The sequence below is a fragment of the Sphaerodactylus townsendi genome, linkage group LG10, assembly GCF_021028975.2.
Source record: "Sphaerodactylus townsendi isolate TG3544 linkage group LG10, MPM_Stown_v2.3, whole genome shotgun sequence".
Lineage (NCBI taxonomy): Eukaryota > Metazoa > Chordata > Lepidosauria > Squamata > Sphaerodactylidae > Sphaerodactylus > Sphaerodactylus townsendi.
In genome coordinates, this window is record NC_059434.1 from 88917113 (window position 1) to 88939843 (window position 22731).

The following is a 22731-nucleotide window of genomic DNA, read 5'->3' on the forward strand; positions in this document are numbered from 1 at the left end:
AGCTCCTTTGGTGTGCTTTGGTGAGCGTCTTGTGCTCTGTGTGGTGCAGTTGTTGACAGTTGTTGATGTGCTTGTGAATCAGCACCCGGCCCATGAGCCCCGGCTCTCCTGGCATAGCAGCTTCCCTGGTCTTCTCAGGCTCTCCCTGCTAGAGCCGCGTTTCCGGCCTTCCCAAGGCAGCTGCTGACGCCCCGGCAGAGGCTCTCAGGGGGGCTCTGGGAAGGGCTCTGACTTGTGGGCGCAACGGCTGGATGCTGACTGGAGGGAGTGGGGCTGGGGAGGGGTGTGTGGTGGCAGGTAAGCCTGCCTCCCCATCCCCAAAGGGACGGTTGCCTCCCTGGGGTAGCCGTGGCAGAGGGCTGTCTGCCTTTCTTGAAGGAGACTGAGCAAATCGTGGCTGGCCACATCCGGCCACAGCAGGGAGGGGCATGTGGCAGAGGGTGTCAGCCGGGTGCTGGGGTGATGCTGTAGGCCTTTCCCCTTGTCTCCAGCTACATGGTCGGGGGCCAGTGGCCAGCCACCCCCTCCAACAGGCAGCATTTGCCTTCCTGTCTGCTTTTGGAAGCCATGGTTTTGGGGGCTGGGGGAGGGAGGGGGGCCTGTGCTGTGACTCTGGTGAGACCCTGCAGTGGGGCTGAGCCCCTCTTGCCCACTTCCATATGGCCCACTTCCAAAGGAGTCTGGAGACATCAGATCTGGGATTGGGGGGGTGGGGGGCTTTTCCCTCTGGTCTCGCCTGCCTCTCGAGTTCTGGCTTCCCCTGAGAAATACTTTCAGTAAAAAGACACATGAGGAAGGTTTATAAAAGTATTCCTCAGGGGAAGCGGACATTTCCCCTCCCTGACCCATCGTGCCAGAAAGAGTGCCGTTCTTTAGTCAGCAGTTTTGTGTTTTCACGTCTGCCTCCCCAGATGTTCCAGTTTCCTGGCTCTGCTCAGTGCCTGCTGCTCTTTGTGCTGCCGGAGGGGAGGAGGGGCCGAGGGTTGGGTTAAAGTTCAGAGCAAGCCAGAGAAGGCCCCGTCGTCTCCACTGGGCATCTCCATTGACCCCTCTGAGCGGCCAGGCCTCGTTTCACCTTCTGCAGAGGAATCTGCTTCTCTGCTCAACGCAGCCTAGAAAGAAAACATTCCCAGGAACACAAAGCGGTTGCAGCGGAGAGGGGCCAGGGGGCCCAGGCTGCCACCTCCCCACCCACCGCTGTGCTCCAGAGCTCTTTCTCCTGGCTCCAGTTGCTGGGGCCACAGAGGGGTGGAGTTGTGGGGCAAGGGGCTCTGCCCAGCCTGCCCTCCTTGCTGGCTTGCTGAAGGCTGGGGAGCACCCTGTGCCCTCCCCTGCCTGGCAAGGCCTTTCTGGGTTTGAGGGACCCCCCCCCCCTCCAAAAAAAAATATAACTAAGCAGGAGACAGGTTGGGGCAAAAAAATTTAACACTTTATATAGAAAACAGCCCTGACAAGCATTGTTTGAAGGAAAGGCCCAGTGGACGGCGGTGCCTGGGAGGGGAGCCCCCTCCCCTGACGGCCTCCCCTTGCTGCCCAGGCCCAGCCTCACCCATTGGCAGGTGTGTGTGTGGGTGGGTGTGTGTGGTCCAGACCTGGGTCATCCTGCAGTCTCGTGCCAGCCTGCTTGGCCCCATGCTCCTCCAGGGCCACGCTGGATCAGCTGCTGGCTGGTGGGTTCAGGAGAGGGCAGGTGGCTGGGCCAATGTGCCACTCCAGCCCTGCCTGACGCGGCTGGAGCATGAGCAGGCTGTCTGCGGCCCAGGAGCAGGCGGTGGCCTGGTTGCTGCGGCCTACACAACTTGGTTGTTCAGCTGTCCGGGATACTGTTCCAAGCGCCTGCTGGCCTCCTCGCTGAGTGCATCACCTGCAGGGGGACCACAGGAGAGGGTCAGCCACTCTTAGCCCCAACGGCTCCCCTTCTCCCACCTGGGGCTCTAGCCTGGTCCCCCCCCCCCCCGAGGCCCCAGTGTCTCTTCTGTGCCCCCAACCCTCTCCCTTGGGCCGGGAGGCCGCCTAGCAGCTGGGCCCTACCGATGTGGCAGCTGTGCACCCAGATGCGGTGGCCGTCGTACTTGCAGCTGCACTTCATGGCGTTGTTGGTGAAGTCGCTCTCTGCCACCTCGTTCTGGGGGTTGATCACCACCTGGGGAACATCAGCCAGCGCTCAGAGGGACCCCCAAGGCCCCCCCCCCACACCTGCTGCCCATGGCTGGGCTCAGAACCCCTGCCTGACCTGCAGAAGCCTTCCCTCCACCCCACAGCCAGGCAGCAGTCTGAGTGAAACCACCCCCTTCCAGATGCTGAGCCAGAGAAGGCAAGGGACTGCTGGAGGGCCCCCCCCACTCCTCTGCTTCCCCAGTGAAAGGTGGTCTGGGGGTCAAAGGAGATCAGCCCCAGGGAGGAGGGCGCCTTTGGGGCTGTGGGAAAAACAGGCTGTTGGGCCAGGGGCACCTCTGCTCTCAAGGCAGCCTGAGCACCCCAGGCCGTTTCTCCAGACTGACCCCCCCCCCTCTGAATGGCAAAGCCCAAGCGGCTGGTGGGGAAACTCCGTGCACCCCCCCCCCCCCGCTGATCCTGCTGGGGGTGGAGAAGGAGCCCCCTCCTGCCGCCCGCCTTCCGGCTCACGGGGCTCCAGGGGTCCCGCTTGACTCTGCAGTGGCTGACCTGCAGAATGTAATTCCCGGGCCGGACGTCTGTGATGTCGATCCACTGGCAGTCAATGTCGTGCCGGTAGAGGTCCCAGCAGCCCACGGTGATGCCCTGCTCCCCAAAATTGGCACACTCGTACCGCTTGCCCACATCTGTCAGAGGAAAGGACCAGGGGTGGGGGAGAAACGGGCATCAGGTTTTGCCTCTGGCTTTCCGCTTTCTCCAGTCATGACCACGTGGGGCCCAGGCAAGCGGCTTCACAGCTGTGGCAAGGAGGGAGCTCTTTAGGGCAGGCTTCTTTCCACACCTGGTCTGAAAGGGCCCAGGGGGCTCTCCCAATGCAGCCCCTCCCTGGCCACCCTGCCCAGCCAGCCAGCCCTCCCTCACCCACCTTCCTGGCACTCCGTGTCTTCCAGGCAGAAGCTGGCCTTGTGTCCCTCGGCCACCTTGGTGCCGTTGGGCGTGAGGAGGTCATAGTGGGTAAAGATGTCCATGCTGTGGTAGTGCCTGGGGCGGGGAGGGGAGTCCAGGATCAGAGTGGGGAAGGCCCTCCCATCCTCCTTGTGGTCACTAGTTCAGCTGAGCTCTGCTCAGTCTCCGGCGTGTCCAGGGCACCACTGCCACCCTCCTCGTAGCACTCCTTACCCGTGGCACTCGTGCCACACCCAAGAGTGGCGCCCTGCCTTGGGACGGAAGTCTGCCCGGCCATTGTTGTGAATCTGGGAAGAGAAACGCAGGAGGCGCCGGTGCCCGTAGGGCCAGTTGGCTTTGCGGGCACTGCTTGACAGGCAGTTCTCCTCTGCAGCACAGTAGAGCATGTGTAGAGGGCGATCCTCAATGTATGCCGTCTCTTGCACCAACGGAGCATGGAGCAGCAAGTCGGAGGCAGCTGCAGGGAGGCAATGGAGCAGGGATTGCTGCAGGAGGCCAAAAGGGCGCTCTGCAGAGGTGCCTCTGCAGGAAAGGCAAAAGGGGGGGGCAAAGGCCTGGCTGGCTGGCTGGCAGGAGGACACCCAAAAGTCAGCCTCAGCCGGCTTCTGCCCTCATGGATCCCAAAGGCCAGAGCAGAGATGGGACGGGAGCCCAGAATGCCTCCAACCGGCCTGCAGCCCGCCCTGGGGAGGCCCAGCGTCCGACCCCCCAACCACAAAGCTCACTCTCAGAGCAGATGACCCCAGCAGCAAAGCGGGGGCCCGTCTTGCGGCAGGTGAGGGTGTCGTGGCGCTGGCAGTGGCTCAACGTCATCTCGTGGCCCGCACACTTCACACCGCTCAGCACCATCTCTGTCACGTTGCTGGCATCCCAGTACCAGGTCTCCTTGGAAAGACAGCACACCACAGCCCGGTCAGGGGAGTGACCCACGCCTCCCCCCACCCCATTTCTCCCTCTCCCCCGACATGTCGTGAGCAGTGTTCGGCATCAGCATGCAAACATGCATTTCCTGTTGCAAGTTGCTGGCACCGCTCCCCTCCCAAGCCCTCCCCCTGCCCCTTCCATGCGTCCTGCTGGCTACAGACCGCACACGCTGGCCCTCCACCTACCGTCACAGCATGCATGGCATAGCCAAGGCCGAGCTGCCGACATGCCACCATGGCTTCTGTGGTGCTCCAGCCCGAGCTGCAAACCGTGCCCCACCTACCAGCGTGTTTCACCTCCAGGCGACCCTCAAACACCGTGCGGCCACCGACCATCCGGATCTGTGGAGAAGCCCTGCAGGGAATGAGCCTGCGTGCCCCCCCTGCCCCGCCCGGGTCCCCACAGAGGCAGAGGGATGCAGGCAGCGCAGCGCAGAGGGCAGCCCAGCAGCCAAGAGCTTAGCCCGGAAGCCCGCTCGGGAGCCACGCGAGTGCAGGCAGGCATCGGGTACCTCCACTTGCTCTCTAGTAAGCCGCTGCTGGCGTAAGCCCCAGTGCTCCAGCTGGCGATCGCACGCCACCGTGGCTCTCCAGGGGTCTCCCCAGCCTCTGCGCCACCAGATCCAAGCTCCCACCGGGCTGGGTGAGACCTCGTTAAGCTCCCAGCCCCCCGGGCCACCTCAACCCGCCCCTCAAAGCGGTTGCGGCCCATGCTGAGGCGGATCTGTGGAGAAAGGGAGTGGCAGAGGGGGGGGGATCAGGGTCTCTGGGGAGCCAGCAGCTCCTACTGGGGAAGCCCCCTCTGCCACTGGGCCCCTCAAACAACACCCCCCCCCCTGCGTGCGCACACATTTCCCCGGGGAGCTCCTCTCCCCTCACACCCAGCCTGAGGCTTTCCAATCCGCTGTCTTCTTGGCCTGTCTGGTCTAAGCAAGCCCACCCCCCAAACTCCTCCCTCAACAGAGGCCCAAGGTTTTTGCCCAGTGTGTGCCCCACTTGGAGGCAGCCTAGGAACTACACAGGGGGCAGAGCTGGACCCACAAGGGTTGGTGTTCCAGGCATTTCCCCCTTCCTCTGACAGCTGGTCACACAAGGGCAGGAAGAACTGGGGGGGGGGGGCGCAGGCAGGCAAGCAGGACAGGCTACTGCACGGTGGGGGAGTGGGTCTGGACCTTCAACTGCAGCACAGGTGCCCCCGGCAGTGACTCAAGCAGGGCTGATGAAACCCCATCTGCGGCCCTCTGTTCCCCTCTTCCATGCCCACTTGCTTGTGCCAACAGGGGCTGGCAAACACCCTTGGCCCGGGGTGCGTGGGTGGGCAGCCGTGCTTGACCCTGAGGCCAAACTTCAGGTTACATTTGGCACCAGTTGAACCAACTGCCCCCTCCCTCGGCCACTGTGGTCTGAGAAAACGGCCTGGGGAAAAGCCTGGCCCCCTCCCCCGCACACATGCAGCATGGTCCGGAGCCCAACAGGGCCTGGCGCACCACTGGACCAGACTCTCCTGGTGTCCCCACTGGCGGTGCAGACACCAGACTCGAGCCAGGAGGCTCCCGGCAGGCCCCGTGTGGTTCCTCCAGATGCCAGCCCAACTATCCGCGCAGCAGCCATTTCTCCCTCCCCCTCCCATCCCTCCGGCAGCATCTGCTGCCCACAGCGTGGGTCAGTCGGCCGTCTCATAATGCCCTGCAAAGGAGGTTCTCCGATTCCCAGCCCTCTCTGGGCCCTTCTGTGGCAGAGATTTTGTGCCTTCCCATTTATAGGTAGAGTGGCTTTTTTTAAAAACGACGACAACTGGTGTTGCAGAGATGTTGATATTGTGATATTGTAACAGTATCCAGTTGCTGATTAAAGAACCTGGAAAAGTTCCTGTGGCCCCCGGGGTGGGGTGGGGTGGGGGCCTGGAGCAGGGACCTCACCCCCCCCACCCCGACCCCTGTGTCAAACCCTCCTCCTCCTCACAGCACAGCCTGGGCAGGGCAGGGAAACCACAACCGTGGGTCCAAACTCCAGTTCCTCCTGAGGGCCAGACACAAAGGTTTTGGGGGGCCAGGGTGAGAGACGCGCACTTTGAAGGACTGGTTCTGGGGGGCACGTGGGCCCAGTCCCCCCCCCACACACACCCTCCACAAAGCCAATTTCTTCTTCTGCAGGCAAACGCCCGCTTGACCCCAGCCAGGGCCTGGCCCTCCACGGCTCCCCCCAGCCTGCCCCGGGGTTTTCATCCCTGGTTGGAGGAGGAGTAGAAACAGGGCTCCACCCGACACCCCAAAGCAGCAGCACCTCTTCTCCTGTGCCCCCCGCCCTTGAACGGCCCCCCAGATTCCCCACTTCACATGAGGAGGGCGACCTCTTGGCAGGGGGTGGGGGTGGGGGGCTGCAGATCTGGAAATGCCAGAGATCCGTTTCCCTGGAGAAAATGGCAGCTTTGGACAGCAAACTCTCGGGCGTTCCCCCCCCCCCCACTGAAGCCCCCCACCCCCTCCTCAGGCTCCACCCCAAACTCTCCCGGTATCTCCCAACCTAGACTTGGCAATCCTCCCTCTTGGGGAAGGGGGGGGCAGCAGCAGCAGCCGAGGTGGAGCTACTTTGGGGCTGGGGGCTGCCTCCATCCGCACCTTGCTGGAGCCACTCCAAGAGGAGGACTGCCCGGGTCCTGGGCCCAGCTGGGCAGGGGAGACCAGCCCCCAGCTCAGCAGGCTGCAGGCGAGTGGGGGCCCTTCCTCCAGGGGGGCAGGAAGAGGCGGGGCCCCTGCCCAGGGTTGTGCGTGGCCCAGCTAACCGTGGTCTCGTAGCCCATGTAGGGGATGTTGCAGCGGACACCGGCGTCCTCCGAGTGCTTGCAGTCCTCCTGGGTGATGTTCTTGTGTGGGCAGCTCCACAGCGACTTCTCAGAGCCGGCACACTGCACCTCGTTCATGTGGACGGGGCCCATCCCTGCCGGGGAGAGAGGAAAGAGGAGAGGCTCCCAAGAAGCCCACCACTTCCAACTCCATCAGGGCAGCTGGCAGGCCGGGTCACTTACAAGGCGGCTGTGCACCCAGCCGGGCCTCCCTCCCTCCCCCAAGGGCAGGGTCTCGGGGAGCAGGGGTCCTTCACGACCTCCTCCAACCTGACCCTTTCCATCAGCAATGCCGGGGATTTAACTGTATGGGGGCCAAGAAGACGCTCTACTACTGAGCCACCCAGCCCCAGGCAGTCACCGTGTCTTATAACCGGTGGGTTGGAGCCGGCAGGCCAGGGCCGGGGCTCATTCGCAGGAAAGCCAGGACGACTCTTCAGAACAGGGAAAAACTTGGTGTGGGGAGGGGGGTGGGGGGTTAAGCTCCCACCCCCAGCCTTGTGGCTCAGAGTGGCGCGTGCCAGCCAGACTCACCTTGGCCCATGCGTGCCCCCGTCAGGGCCTCCTTGGCGCTGCCAAAGCCCAGCTCCCGGCAAGCGACGCTGGCTGACATCAGGTTCCAGCGGTCATCGCAGACGGTGCCCCATTCGTTGTTCTTGAGCACCTCCACCCGCCCTTCGCCAGGCCTGGCCCCGCCCTTCAGTCGGATGCGCTTCTGCGGGCAAGACCGGGAAGTTCAGGGCCCTGGGGACAGAGGCTGCCCCCCCCCCCGCCCTCACCTAAGACCGGGGTGGGCTCACCTGCCCCTGCCGCTGCTGCCGCTGCCTCTTCTGGGCATTGCCTGTGGCAAAGAGGGGCCCCAGCACACAGCCCACCACCACGGGCATCCCGCCCTTGCAGGCGCCAGTGGCGTTGCCCCTGTAGAACTGGGAGGAGCACAGGGAGAGGTGGGCCTCGTTCCCCAGGCAGGACACGGAGTGCAGCCGGTAGTTCAGCGGGTGTCGCTGCGCATACAGCCTGCAAGGAAAAGGGCCGGTCAGGAGGCGGGGAGGGAAGCGGAGCTGGCCGGGGAACTCTCCTTTGCACTGAGGCCTGGCATTCGGACCCCCGTGCCCCAAGAGACGCTCACTTGAGGAATGGAGACGACCCAGGGACGGGGAGGCTCAGCAGGCACCTCTCAGCCCAGGAAACAGCACCGCACCAGAGCCCTAACAGGGCCAGGAAGGTCCTGGGGCCACCCCCTCAGCTCAGGTGCAGATCCACCAGGCCCCACACCACCACGCGGGAGCTGGGAACTCTGGAGGCCTAGCAAGGGCGGGGGGCGGGGCTTCAGCTGCTCCTCTGCTGAACAGCCTCCAGCTGTCCTCGAGCGGCTCCTCTGCAGAGCGGCCTGAGGGCCCTCCTGGCTGCACACCTCCCAGGGGGCAGCGGGGCTCACGTTACCTCTTGACACCTCTAAAGCCTTCCCTGCGCCTATGCCGGGGCTGAGCCCTGGGGGCTGGCCTGGAAAACAGAAGCGAACAGTGAAGGAGCCCCCCAAGGGCCCCTCCCCTCCCCCATCTGCAAGCATCTCCCCAAACCCCTTTGCTGGCCCAGCTCTGCCCGCTCGACGCAAGCCCCCTGGCTGGATGAGACCCGTGCCTTTTGCCCCCAGCCTGCTGTGTCTAACACTGGCCAGCCAGAGACTCCCCTCACCAGGTGCCAAGGAGGGCACGGAGGCGGCCTCAGCCCAGGCACCTGCCTCCCTGCCCCGCCCCCCTGGCACTCCCAGGCCCCTCGCGCTGCCCCCGCCCAGAGCATTTTTCCACACTTAGTCGTGGGAATTCATTTTGCACTCCGAGCAGTTTCCCTCTTGGTTTCTCCAAGCATACCGCTCAGGACAGAAGATCTGGCCCTCAGCCCTTGCCCGATTCCTTAGCTGAAGGACCTCCCCCCCCCCCCCCAAAAAGTGCCACTGCGCAAGCAGGTGCTGTTTGTACACCTGCAAAGGCTCGGGGGAGGGGGCACCATGCTGCACACCTAATCAGACTCACAACAACTTTAAAGCCCACCGAGAGCCCCACGGCCTCGGTCACGAGCATTTTGGCTCTCATGAGGGCTCCAGTCCATGAAGTATCCGAGCCTCAAACTGCCTGTTTTTTGCAGTCCAGATGAGCACACAGATGTGTTTACGTGGGGCTGCTGCACCTCATCACTGCTGAGATGTCCCACGTGGCACGAGAAGTAGTTCATGGGCCACCATCCAGTGCAGCCGCCCAGAGGGGACAGGAGCCGTTCAAACCCCTCCTAGCGCCAAAGTTGTCATTTTTAGTACCAACTGTAACTTTTGTATAAAACTTTGTGGGTTGCCTTGAGTGCAGCAGGGGCTGGGAGAAAAGCGGGGAATGAAGCGAACTGCGGGGTCTCCCCTGCCTCCAACTGTGCCTCTGCTCCAACAGCTGCCTTCTGTCCACCTCCCGGGAATGGAAAGCCAGCGGCTGTGGCCACATCTGACGTGGCAGTCCATGTAGCACGGAGGACTCCCTTGTGCCTGTCTTAACCCCACTTGGCCTGTGACTTCATCAGGTCTAGAAAATCCCTCTCACCGTTTGGGATGTTAAGAACATGTCACACCTGAGACATCACGGTGTGTGCCTAGAAGGAAAAGGGTTGGCGGAAAAGCCACTGAGGTCTGGCTGCAGGCCTCTGGCAGCCTCCTGGCCGGAGGGAGGTCGCCCACTGAGGCTGAGGTGGTCCCTGGCACTAAGCTGTCCCTCTCGGCCGTCTCCACAGCCAGTCAGCACGCAGTGCCGGAGGGTGAGTCATCCCCCCTCCCAACGGCCCGGGAGAGGCCCCTGCACAGTGTCGCCTTTGTCTGGAAGCTCTTTCCAGACTCCCATTCATGTCTGTCGGGTTCTCGCACTCACCTGCTGACCCACCCCACTGCCTGCCCCTCCATTCCTTGCTTGTTCCTCCCCATTCACACCCTCTGGCAGCTGGCCAGATCTGGTCCCCAACTGGGGTGAAAGGAACCAGCTGGCCGGCAAAGTTCAGCCTCCCCTGACCCTACACGTGGCCTCCTGCCGAGGATGCTACCAGCGGCGGCGGGGCTCCTCTTCCGTCCTGTTTCTGAATGGCCTGCCCTCTTCCTCCTCAGCACTGCGTGGCCGGCCTGCCACTTGCCTCTCCACACAGGACAGGCTGGCCTGCTCACTGCTGGGCCCTCGGCTGCCACGGAGGCAGGCCAGCCGGCCATCATCTCATAAGAACACACGGGGACAGCTAGCCGGCTGCTGGCAGATTCGCCCCTCCTGGGAGGGTTAAACAAGACTATTACCTATGACTCTCCAAGAGAGGGAGGTGCCAGCAGAGAGGGGAAACCTTGTTGGCCAGAGAATGAGCAGAGATGGGCTGCTGGAAGCTCCTGGGCCAAATGGAGGCTGGGGGCGGGGCGAGGGAGGAACACCTGGAATTCTGTGCCCAGTTCTGGGCACCACAATTCAAGAAGGATATTGACATGCTGGAACGGGTCATTGATCAAAGGTCTGGAATCCATAGATTATGAAGAGAGGCTTAGGGAGCTGGGGATGTTTAGTCTGGAGAAGAGAAGGTTAAGGGGGGTGGGTGGGACATGATCGCTATGTTTAAATATTTGAAGGGATGTTGGTGAGGGAGCAAGCTTGTTTTCTGCTGCTCCAGAGACTAGGACAATGAGCGATGGATTCCAGGTGCAGGAAAAGAGATTCCACCTAAACATCAGGAAGAACTTTGTGACCGTCAGGGCTGTTAGACAGTGGAATGCGCTACCCTGGAGTGTGGTGGAGTCTGGAGGTTTTTAAACAGAGGCTGGATGGTCATTTGTCAGGAGTTCTGTAATTATGTGTTCCTGCATTCCAGGGGGTTGGACTTGATGGCCCAGGACAGATTATTAACTGGACCAGACGCCATGACAGCCAGCAGCTTTGCCCCCCCCCCCCCCTCGCCCCAGAACTGTCCCAGTCAAACCGGTACATATGATAAGCCTACTGTTATGGAGAGAAGCATTGGATTAATCCTGCCCCACACCAGCGATTCCTTTGCACAGCTGGCAATTAGACACAGCCACAGGTGGGGAATAGAAAGCCCCTCAAAACAGACCCTCCCCCTCCCCAAAAGACCGCGGGCCCTGGCCCCTCCTGGGCCGAAACAGGCCTGCCACAGGGCTGGGTGGCACAGAGAGGTTGCCAGCAGCAGAAAGGCCACCCGCAGCCCCCACCCCAGCTTTGCAGGCGGCCCGAGAGGCAGAGAGGAAGCGGCAGCCCCGATCCCAAGCAGGTCAGCGGCGCCCTGGGCTTCCCGGATGAACCTCACTCCTCCCAAGCCAAAGGGGAGCAGCTGGGCGGCCGGCCGGCCGGCCTGCCCCCCCGAAGGAGGCCCAGCATGCAGGGCGGGGGGCTTGGGGCGGAAGTTCATCCTGTGTTCTTGGCTGGATTTCAAGCCACTCGATCCAGCCCGGATGGTTCTGCCCGCTGGGCAGCTTGGGCCCATCCCACAGAGAAGCCTCAGGGGGGTCTGGCGTTACCAGGGGGCACTGGCAGCCCAACACTGCAGGGCCCGCCTGGCCCTGTTACCTCCTCCTGCCCAGGCCTGCCTTCCTCCTGCCCTTCGTCGCCTTGGCTGCTCGCTTGAACCGCCTGGAAAAGTCAGCAGGAGCTTCTTAAGGGGGAGGCGGCAGCTGGGCCCTCAGTTGGGATCCCAAGAGTCTCACAGTGGGAGTCCACAGACCGGCTCTCCCTGCGATGCCCCACGCGAGCCCCCTTCCTTCCACAGAACGCCACTTCCAGGCTCTTGACCCTGAGCCGGCCACTAGAGTTGGGGGGGGGGGCTTTCAAATGGTGTGGGGCCCAATTGAAAACAGTGTTCCTCCTGCTGCCTGCAATCCCCCCCGCCCCCCCGTGTCCTGCGTGTCGGGCGTAGTTTGCTCGGAGCTGAGCCCTCGGCACACAGAGGCTGGAGAGGGGCTGCTTCAAATCAAGACAGGCTGAGCCCCCCCCCCCCCCCCCGCTAGTTAGTCAGGCTGTCTTTCCAGCACGCAATGGGTGTGGGCTGCTGCTATTCTCTACGTGGCAAAAGCTCCTCTGTAGCCCCCCCACCCCGCCCAGGATACTTGAGCCTCCCCCAAGAGGGCTGTTTCAGGCAGAGAGGGCCCGGGGCCTCCTCACCCGGCCTGGGGCTGCAGTTCCAGCTGGGCCACCTCCTCTCCCGGGCCCTTTCTTCCCCTATGCCCTGGGGGCCAGGTCTCCCCCCTGCTTGGCCGTGAAGCCTCGGTGGCCATGGAGCAGGCACGTCCTCCCTCTCTGTGCCTACCTCGCTGAGTTGTTGTGAAGATGAGACCGAGGGGGAGGGCCACTCGCACAGAGCTGAGCTCACTCTGGGGACAGCGTGGCCACGTCAGCCTCATCAGGATGCTGGGCCCGCCCCCCCCCCCGCCCCGCCCCCCCCGCCCCAGACCAGGGGTCTTCCGTGAGGGCCTGACTCACCTGTAAAAATTCCGGTTAACCTTTTTCTCAGCAGGGAAGCCCAGCAGGCCACACACGACCCGGCTGTTCTGGCTGCTCCAGTTCTCGTCACAAATTTGGGCCCAGCTGTTCTTGTAGCGGACTTCCACGATGCCCTCCGTCACTGGCAGCGGCCGCTTTGCATGGGACACGACTGGGCGCAGCCGCAGCTCCTCCACCTGGCTCTGCTCTGTCTGGGGGAGGGGAAAGGGTCAGCCCCGTCCACGCCTGCCTCAGCCAGGGATGCCAACCCAGCTGGCACCTGGGGAGGATCCCCGGAATGATAGCTCCTAGTCTCCAAACACAGGTTAGATTCCCCGGAGAAAATGGAGAGGGCAGGGCTCTGTGGCACAGAGCCCCACTGAGGCCCCCGTTCCCCCCACGCCCCATCCCCAAATCCCAGGAGTGTTGGCAACCAGACCCCCACCAGCCTTGGCTCTCGTTGCATAGGCCTCCTGCAGCCCCCCCTCCCCATCTCCCCTCGACTCAACACATTGGTTGGAGCAGACAACTTTGGGCTGTCCCTGCCGTGGGCCCAGGCCAAGCGGGAGGAAGTCTTGCTACTCCTGAACAAGCCCAACTCTGCTTTGCCGGGCTGCAGCCCCACACAAGGCTGGGAGGGGAACCCCCCCCACCTCACACACACACACACAGGGTTTCCATGGCTTCAAGTGGGAAACTGGGAGGGGGCTGTGGCAGAAGCCCAAGATAGATTGAGAGGCAGAGGAAGGCCCCACTTGGAAGGCCCCGCACCTGCCTGGCACCGGCCACTCCCATGGATACCCCCAAGGTGGAAGAAACGGCTTCAACTGGCAAAGGCAATCCAGTGGAAGGACGTCCACACATTACCTGCATGACGCCCGCACACCCCTGAACGGCCCAGGAGGACTTTTTGCAAAGCTTAGAGGGCACAGAAAGACGCTTGGCAAGAGGACAGGGACTCTGGGGCGGAGTAGTGCATAGTTAGGGTTACCAGATCTGGGTTGGAAAATACCTGGGGATTTTGGGGGCGAGACCCAAAAGGGTGAGCTGGGGGAAGAAGGGCCTTCTGTGAGGCATAATGCCTTAGAGTCCACCTGCCAATGGGGCTGTTTTCGCCAGTCGCAACCTGGAGGTTGGCAACTCTGTTCATACCACTTGCTGCAGACAACCTGACCTTGAGGTAGGTGCCGAGTTAATACTGCAGTTCTGTATTGGTTGGTCCCAGATTTCTGCTTTCTAAATCCTGCTGCAACATTACTGGGTATGTCTGACGGCCCATCCTGATTCAGCTGCATTACCCACATTTTGCCTCGGTGAAAAAGCCCAACCTCAAAGGATGTAAATACATTTTTCTTTTAAAATTGCCCACAACCTCTCTATGAAGTACAGAAAAACAGCTGGTGGCAGCCTGGGGGCCCACGGTTGGTCCCACTCCTGACCTTGGGGGCAACAGGACCCACCTGGACCACGAGCAGCGTCGGCTGGAAGACTGCAGTGGTGTTGGGGCTGACCAGTCCCCAGGACTGTAAGTGACCTCCAGACGACAGCGCTCAGTGTCCCATCGCCCCTGAGCTCCTTTGCCTCCCCAGGTGACACTCCAAACCCTCCTGGAATTCCCCCAACCTGAGTTGGCAACCCCACTCCTCCTCCCACACCCTCCGCAGCCCTCCCACCCACTGGAGTGGCTCTTGGCCAGGCAGTCACGTAACCTAAATCACAACCTTGCTCGGGGGCCGGGGGAGTAAGTGCCTGAGGAGCTGGGCTTGGAGCAGGGGCCGCTGGGGCAGTGGGATGGGGCTGGTCGCTATAAACTCCCCCCTCATGCAGAGGGTTGGACTTGAGGACCCCAGAGGCGCCAGCAGAGAGATTCACTTCCTTACCTGAAGTGAAAACTCTGAGCCCTCCCTTTCCCTCCCTCCCTGCCTCACCCTTTTTTCCCTTTAAATTTGTCACACCCAGACTGAGGAAGAGTCCCAGAGACCCGGGAAGCTGTTCGGGGCCATTGTCCTGATAGCAGAAAGTTCTGTCAGTCACAGCTAACTTATGGGAGCCTCTCTTGGGGGTTTTGAGGCAGGTGGCTGGCCTCTACGGAGCAACCTTGGGATGCGGGGGGGGGGGGGGCTGCAAAAGGATCTGTACAGGAAGACCCACAAACAGGTTAAGCATGCATGAACGACAGGGCAGAGAAGGAGCAGCCTGCCAAACCTCCTGCAGTTCTCAAAAAAGCAGATGGGCAAACCAAACTCAGAGCAAAGAGCAAAACAAAAGTGGTCATGGAAAAAAGGAGGGGGGGGGGAGAAATCCCCAGGGATGGGGGGTGGGAAGCAGGAGGACTTCAAGGCAAAGAAACTGCCCAATCTGCAGCCGGCATGTCCCTCCGAGACTAGCAAGGCGGAACGGGAAAAGGACCCTTCTGATTCAGCCTTCAGGCCAAGAACAGCCGGCAGAAGAGGCTCCGCTTGCTAGAAAGCAGCAAACGCTGCCAGCAGGAGGAGGAGGAGGAGGAGGAGGAGGAGGAGGAGGCGGGAGGGATGCTGTGGGGGCCCAATAGCCAGGCTTCAGTCAAGCTTGTGGTGATGCATATAAATCTTTTCTTTCTTTATATTATCTTGTACGATGTAATTGTTCAGTTAATTTAGATAAAGATTTAATGTACCTTAAAGGTGAACTAGTATAAAAGATATGTTCCAAAATTAGACCATTTTTCATAGCACAGCTGGAAGTTTTATGTAACAAAGAATTTTGGAGGAGGTTTTTTTTCCACTGAAAACTTTTCTATTATAACTTTTATTCCTACTGTCTTTTATTCTCTCTTTCCTTTTTATTTTTTCCTTTTTATTTTTTCTCTATTAAGAATTGCTACGTTTTTTAATATTATTATCATTTGACTCCGCATTTTAAAACTTTGTTACTTTCAAATAAAGATTAATTTTTTAATTTAAAAAAAACAGTGACATTTTTAACTTTCAATCTTTTGACTTGTAACTTGGGGTTATTGTGAGAGCAATTAAAGAGGTGGGAATGTCTGAAAAAGCTTCTGCAGGTTTAACAGGAAACGTCCCCAGCGAGAGTCCCTGTTCCAGACTACGTTTGTTTTCCAGGAGAATACAGGTCTAATACTAATAATACTAAAAACAGCACATGTGACAGATCACAAACAATGCCACAAAAAAGGTAACACTCCCTCTGGTGACCGCTCACAATTCACAAACCCCTGCAGGCAGATAGTAAAGGTGACATTTAAATGAAGAGTCCAAGAGTTGGAGCCACAAGGAGTTGGTCCCCCAAGAAAAACCATGCTGTGGTTGAGTTCTGCCGTGGAGAAAACAAAGGGCAACAGGGCTGGCCAACAGGTAAAAATCCCCCTGGGTCAAACCCCGCCCCCTCCACATGAGGAAAACGATCCAAGACCACTGCTTTGCCGCGTCTTTTTCTCTCACCTGTGACTCACGCTATATGAGAGTAATCAGAGGCGCACGGCCTGTAGGGTCACCCATGTCTCTGGGTGCACGCTTTTGGTCACATGGGGGGGAACCGGTCGCCGGTCGCCCCCCCATAACCAAAAGGCGTGTGCCCCAGCCACACGCCACTGAGCCCCGCTGCCTGACTCCCTGCAGGCCAGCTCAGGAGCTGCCACTGAGCCCTGCCCCCGGGCTCCGTGCAGGCCGGTTTTGGCCCTCCCCAGGCCCTGCCAGCCTGCATGGAGGCCGGGGGTGGGCTTGTCTGTGGGTGGCCCTTCCCCCTGCCTCTGTGCAGGCTGGCAGGGGCAGGGCTCACCACCATGCCCCCGAACAAAGGGGCTGTCTCCAGGCACCATTCCCCCCCCCCCACACACACACACACTTCTGAGAGTAACGATTACAAGTCAGTGTGGTGTAGTAGCCAGACTGTCAAACCTGGATGTGGGAGACGCAGGTTTGAACCCCTACTGTGCCACTGAAGCTGGCCAGCGGCCATTGGGCCACTCATAATCTCTCAGCCTAACCTACCTCACAGGGTTATTGTGAGGAGAAAATGGAAGGGAGTGTAGCAGTGTCTGATTACTTCACCACCTTTCTTGCTAACAATGCGCGCTGAAGTGTGAGTTCCTGCACTCGTCAGCTGTCAGGGAAGTCTGGTTGCTTACAGTAACTGTAATGTTTGGCAGATGAATTATCTTTAAATGGAGATTTCAGTTAAAGGTTTAAGTTTGGCCTTACCTTGGTTAAGAAAAGACAAGGACGGGTCAGATGTGTCTCATCTGCACCGGTTTTGATTGTATCATACTTAGTTAAGAACCAATCACTGATCCAGATAGTAGCCACATGCTTATGATAGAAGACATGTAGAGGAACATAAGGCTGACATTTTCCTCTAAAAACGAACTTCCCTGAGATGCCAATCAGATATTCCAGGTGGAAACCTCGGAGGAAAGATCAGGAGAGATTTCAAAGAGGGAGGGAGGGGGGGGGGCTGGGACTTATTTGGGATGTCTGCCTGCACTTTGTAAAGTCCTGCTCAGTAAAGAGAAGGATGACTCCCCTCCCCCACCCCAGAGGATGTCACCAGAGCCTCGGACGCTTGCAAGAGACGCCTCTTCTAAAAGATCAGACTTGGCCTAGAGAGCAAGGAGTGCCGAGGGGTGGAAGCAGAAAAGAGTAGAGAAAAGCACACCACACACGCCCAGTCCAGCCTTGGGGGCGGGGGACAGGCAGACATCTGTCTGGCCAGCTGGATGGACTACTGGTGGGTTGTGCAAGACTTAAAACAAGAGCCCCCTTCACACACCTCCACAGGACTCTGTTCAAACAGCACAGACGCTGGGGGGCTGGAGTGCAGCACCAGCACCCCCCCCCCCCCCACGCAGTTGCTCAGCAGGATCTGCCAGGCTGGAAGCGTCTTGGTTGCAAAAGGCCTTTTCCTCTTCGGCCCAGACTTCCCCAGCTGGTTGTGAAGGGACTGCCCTGTTGGATTGTCTAGCAGGATAAAACTGAAGCCTTGAAGGGGCCCCTTCTGGAGACGTGAGGACTCCTGCTCCGGGTGCCTCCACCCCACCCCCACCCCCACCCCCGAGGTCAGTGGCAATCCGGGAGAAGGGGGCCTTTTCGGTCATGGCGCCAAAGCTCTGGAGTTCTGTCCAGAGGAAGATTGGGCTGCCCCTTTCTGCGGCCGCCTTCTGCCAGTGCGTTCACATCTTCCTGTTGTGTGTGGTGTTCCCTCAATGATCTCTCCTTCCTGCCCACTGTTCTTTTTACTTTTTAATGTATTTGTATCTCTGAATTTTATTTATTTATTTATTTATTTATATTTAAATACCGCCCTCCCCAAAGGCTCAGGGCGGTGTCCATCAACACTAAAACAATTTAAAACATCAAATACATAATTTACAATAAAATAATATATAAAATACTAACTACAGATGACTGGACTATACTATAAAATACTAAACAACCCCTCCTTCCCCCTTTATGTACCCACGGGAGGCCAGCTGTTCTTATGGCGGAGTTGACATCATCCCGGCTGGCCAAACGCCTGGCGGAACAGGTCCGTTTTACAGGGCCCTGTGGAAACTTTGTAAGTCCCGCAGGGCCCTGACCTCACCTGGAAGCCTGTTCCACCAGGTAGGGGCCAGAGCCGTAAAAGCCCTGGCCCTTGTAGAGGCCAGCCGGAGCGCCTTGGGGCCTTTGACTATTTATTGACTCAAATAGTTAGAATGCTTTTAAAATGTAATTTTATTATGTATGTTTCCATTTGTTAACCACCTTGATAGGCCTTATGAGGGCAGAAAGGCAGAGTATACGTTCTATTTAATAAGTAAACACTAAACATTTATTTCAGTGTAAGCCAGTGTGGTGCTCTGGTTTTGCATGAATTACACCATGTGTCTTTCAAGCCTAAATTTCCACACGAGGGGGAAAAGGAGGCATGGATGTGGAAAGGGCACCTCCTGCCACAGATCAACAGAGGCAGCCGCAGTGCCTGCTGGAAGGGGAGGAAGGCCAGAGATTCAAAGAGATGAGCAGATAGTTCCGGGGCTCTCACAGGAGGTTACTGTGTGATAATATTTATGATCGGCCCATTCAGATGTCCCGAGAGGCAGCACTCTTGGCAGCCGTGTGAATGGGCTGCTCTCAACATGCCCCCTTCCTTCTCCCCTTACACGGAGATGCACACTTGGAAGACCTCAAGCCTTGAGCTCCCCTCCCCCGATCTTTGTAAGTCCCGCAGGGCCCTGATCTCACCTGGAAGCCTGTTCCACCAGGTAGGGGCCAGAGCCATAAAAGCCCTGGCCCTTGTAGGGAGCTTCCAGAGCCCCCGTTTCCCAACCCACCCTCGAGCAACACCCGTGGCCATGGCGGCCTGGACCTGGGTGGAGAAGGAGGGGCCGTCAGGAGCGTCCAGAGCCCCCGTTTCCCAACAGGATGGTTCCCCAGCCCGTCTCTTTCTGATGAGGAGGCCCAGAGGCTGCTGCTCGCATGCTGGAGGGGCCAGCCGGCCACCTCCCTCCCCTCCCTCACCTCCCAGTTCTGGCCGCGGCCGGTCCACTTTCCTGAGGAGACCCACCTCGATCACGTTGGAGTCCACGAAGCCAGCAATGCGCTCGTCTTTGCAGATGACGCCGGCATCTTCCTCGTGAGAGCAGTCGCTGTTGCCCCAGCCCCGCGAGCGGCAGTCCACCACGCTCTTCTCGCTGCCCCCACAGTTCAGGTTGTCCAGCCAGATGCGCCCTGCAGGGTCCCAGCCAAGCCGGAGAAATGAGAAGAGGAGGCCACGCAAGCCCGAGGGGGGACCTCTGGCCGGAGGTGGCTGGGTGCCTGACCCTGCCCGAAAGACTGGTCACTGAGGTGGTCTCTTGGGGATCAAGGGAAGGCACTCTGCACATGCGTGAAGGCACCTTTGTTTGTACCTCACGTGACCCGTGGCTTCTGTCCTGCAGGTCCCGAGTCTGACCCATGGGGTGCTTTGCAGAGTGGCGGGGGGATGGGATGGACGGCTGTTTCCACCCTCGGTCCACCTAGCCCCCGCCAGACCTTCTGCAGCTGAACTCACCTGTGCCTTTGCCGTATTTCGCACTGTGGGTCCAACCAGTGGCAGCAACAAAGCCCAGGTGGCGGCAGAGGACATGGGCGTTGGCCAGCGTGAAGTCGTCGTCGCAGATGGTGCCCCACTCTTGGTTGTAGAAGACCTCAACGCGCCCCTCGTTGTGCTTGCGGGGATAGCCCGCCAGCCGGAACTGCAGGGGGGTTCCCTCCCGGTTTTGCCCTGTGGGTGCCGTGGGGCTCGGCTCGGCTGCGCTCACCCACAGCCAGACGCCACACAAGAGACCAAACAGCTCCTGCCGCCCCCGAGCAACACCCGTGGCCATGGCGGCCTGGACCTGGGTGGAGAAGGAGGGGCCGTCAGGAGCTTCCAGAGGCCCCGTGTCCAGCATGGGCTCCTCCTGGGGCCGCCTTCCCCAGCAGCCAGCACCAAGGAGGCGCTCCCACCCCCAGCACGGGAGATCTGATGGGGAAAGGCACTGGCCAGCGACAGGCCTGCCGACACAAGAGGCCCTCTGCATCCAGGCACTGAGCAGCAGCACCTGCAGGGAAACGCCTGGTGGGAGTCTGCAGGGGGGCTGGGCCAGGGTCTCCAGGCTGGCTCAGTGGCCCCTGGTCTCATTGACCCAAGAAACACTGCTGGCGGGGGGGAGGGGGCTGTTGCCACAGGCACTGCAGCTACACTGAATGGTGGCTGAACCCACTGTGGTGCACTCTGATCTGGAGAACCGGGCTTGCTTCCCTGCTCTGCCATTGAGCTGTGGAGGCTTATCTGGGGAACCAGATTAGCGTGTGCACTCCAACACACATGCCAGCTGGGTGACCTTGGGCTAGTCACAACTCTTTGGAGCGCTCTCAGCCCCACCCACCTCACAAGGTGTTTGCTGTGTGTGTGTGTGTGTGGGGGGGGGAGGGTGTGGAGGGAAAGGAGATTGTAAGCCAGTGGTGGAATTCAGCAGGTTTGCACCAGTTCAGCAGAACTGGTTGTTAAAATGGCGCTTGTAGACAACCATTTGGTAAATTATTTGAATCCCACCACTGTTGTAAGCCCCTTTAAGTTACAGGAGAGAAAGGGGGGGGGGGTATAAATCCAAACTCCTCCTCCTCTGGGTGAGGTCAGGCAGAGAAGCTCTCAAACTGCAGGCCCAGCAACATCCCCCCCCCCCTCACTGGTGTTTCCAGGAGCAGAAGCCAGAGAGTTTGCTGGGAGGAGCTGCCTGCCAGCCTTAAGCAAACCGCGGGGTGGGGGGAGGCCTTATTCCACACTACTAGGCCTCAACCCACTGGGCAGGACTGGAACTCCAAGCAGCACTCATTGCCCCAGCATGCATTTTATCTTCACAACCACCCTGTGAAGTAGGCGAGGCTGAGGGATGGATCACCCCTGAAGCTTTGTGGCAGAGCAAGGATCGAACCAGGGTCTCCCAGATCCTAGCCTCACACTCTAACCATTAGGCCCGCTGGCTGGCTCTGTGTTTCTGGACTGGTGGGCAGCTGCTGCTGCTGCTGCGGGTTGGAAGACGCTGGGGGGTGGGGTGGGGGGGGGGGTTCCAGGGCAATCCCAGCTGATCTCCAGCCTGAGCTGGGTGGCTGCCCGCCCGCGGGGATCCCGGGCCGTTTGGGGACCTTCTTGCCGGCGCCTCCAGGGGCTCCCAATCCGCCAGCAGTCACCGCGGGGCCGAAGCCACCCGCGGCTTGCTCGGGGCCGGGGCCGGTCCGCTGGGCGGCCTGTTCCGTGCCGGGTTCCGTCGCGGGGCTCTTCCCCGGCGGCAGGGCGGGCTGCGTGAGCATCGCCGCCGCTTGGGGGTGAGGGAGGGAGGGAGGGAGGGCGGCCTTCTCCGCCCGAAGGCCTCGGGACCGTCAGCTCAGCCACAGCTTCGGGGCCCGCCAGTGCTGCTGCTGACGCCACTGGGGCGGCTCCGGGGCGCGGACGGGGGTGCCTAGTGGCCGAGCCAGACCCTGCCGCCGCCGCCGCCGCCGCCGCCGCCAGCTGGGGACGTGGAAGGCGGGGAGGCGCGCCAGGCGGCCTGGGAAAGGCCGGCGTCTGGCGGCGCCCCCTCCCCGCAGGCACCGCCGCTCCGCTCCGCTTGGCTGCAGCCCGGCCCACTGCCCAGGCCAAGCCGCCGCCGCCGCCCGCCCCCTCCTCCCCGACGTCTCCCCCCCCCGCCCCGGGAGCGTGGCACGCCAGCGGCTCAGCTGCTCCACAGCCCCCTCCCCCGCGGCCCGGGCCACTGACCTCTCCTGCGCTCCCTCGCCCCGTCTGCGCCGACTAACGGAACGGCCGCCCCCGCCCCCTCCTCCGCCCGCCTCCAGGTCGGCCCGCCCAGGCAGGCGCGGGGGGCTCGGGGGCCGCGCCTCGGCCCCCCCTCCACGTCCGTGGCTTGAGCCCGCGGGTGGGGGGCGGCCCTGGATGCCTCCCCTGCTGGCACGGACAGCCCTGCGCTCCTGGTCCCCGGGGTCGCCCGCCCACCGTGGCTGGCCGCGGGACTTGCCCACATCAGGCTTGACCCGCCGGTCGCAGGGGCGCGGGCGCAGCGGGGGAGTCAAGACCCCGGCGCCGCCCCCCGTCCTGCTGCCCCACTTTTCGGAGCGGCAAAGGGCCGCGGGGGGTGGGGGGGCAGGCAGACCTTGAGTCGGATCTTGCCCGGCCCCCGCCCCGTCCCGCGGCAGAGCAGCCGATTAACAGACCAGGTGATCGGGAGCAACAGCCACAGCAGAAGGCCATTGCTTTCACCTCCTGCACGTGAGCTCCCAAAGGCACCTGGTGGGCCACTGCGAGTAGCAGAGTGCTGGACTAGATGGACTCTGGTCTGACCCAGCAGGCTAGTTCTTATGTTCTTATTCTGTCCCGGTCCATGTTCTAATGCTTGAGCTCCCCTTTGTTGGGTTGGCACAGCACGGGTGCCCTGGCGGACTGCAACTTGCGCCAACAAAGGGCATGGGACACCTCGCTTTGCCCCCCCCCCCCCGCCGCGACTCCCTCAGAATGGCCGGGCGCTTTCCGACCCACCCCGTTCTCAGGTCGCCATCCAGTGTCCCCCCCTCCCCTGGGACCGCCCAAGTAGTTTATTGTGGGGGGGGGGCGATCTTCGTGGCCTGGGCAGGGACCAGGCAGGTGGCCGCTGGGCGCGGTGACGGAAGCGGAGCCGGGGGCCTCCTCGGAACACGGCAGGCTGGCACGGGTGCCCTGGCGGACTGCAACCTGCGCCAACAAAGGGCATCTTGGGTGGGGTGGGGGTGCAGGCAGGCTGGTGCCCGGCGGCAGCGACTCCCGGCATCTCGCTGGCTGGACGGGCGTCTTGGCCCCACGCCCCCGACCACAGGGTGGCTCGTCTCGTCTCGTCTCGTCTGCCTGCCAGGGCCGGGCC

The 22731-nt window shown here is 60.9% G+C and overlaps 1 protein-coding gene across 1 annotated transcript; it reads right to left on the bottom strand.

The window, feature by feature from the left end:
- Nucleotides 1–1407: 1407 nt before the first annotated feature.
- Nucleotides 1408–21891, bottom strand: LOXL3 (lysyl oxidase like 3). The gene is made up of 14 exons (XM_048509839.1): nt 21600–21891; nt 19374–19701; nt 18888–19051; nt 12345–12556; nt 7647–7863; nt 7381–7561; nt 6787–6941; nt 4191–4346; nt 3807–3966; nt 3295–3538; nt 3041–3156; nt 2665–2801; nt 2032–2143; nt 1408–1864 (listed from the first exon to the last, which is right to left on the bottom strand). The coding sequence occupies exons 2-14, from the start codon at nt 19687–19689 to the stop codon at nt 1791–1793; spliced, it is 2244 nt and encodes a 747-aa protein (XP_048365796.1). The 5' UTR covers nt 19690–19701; nt 21600–21891; the 3' UTR covers nt 1408–1790.
- Nucleotides 21892–22731: the final 840 nt, after the last annotated feature.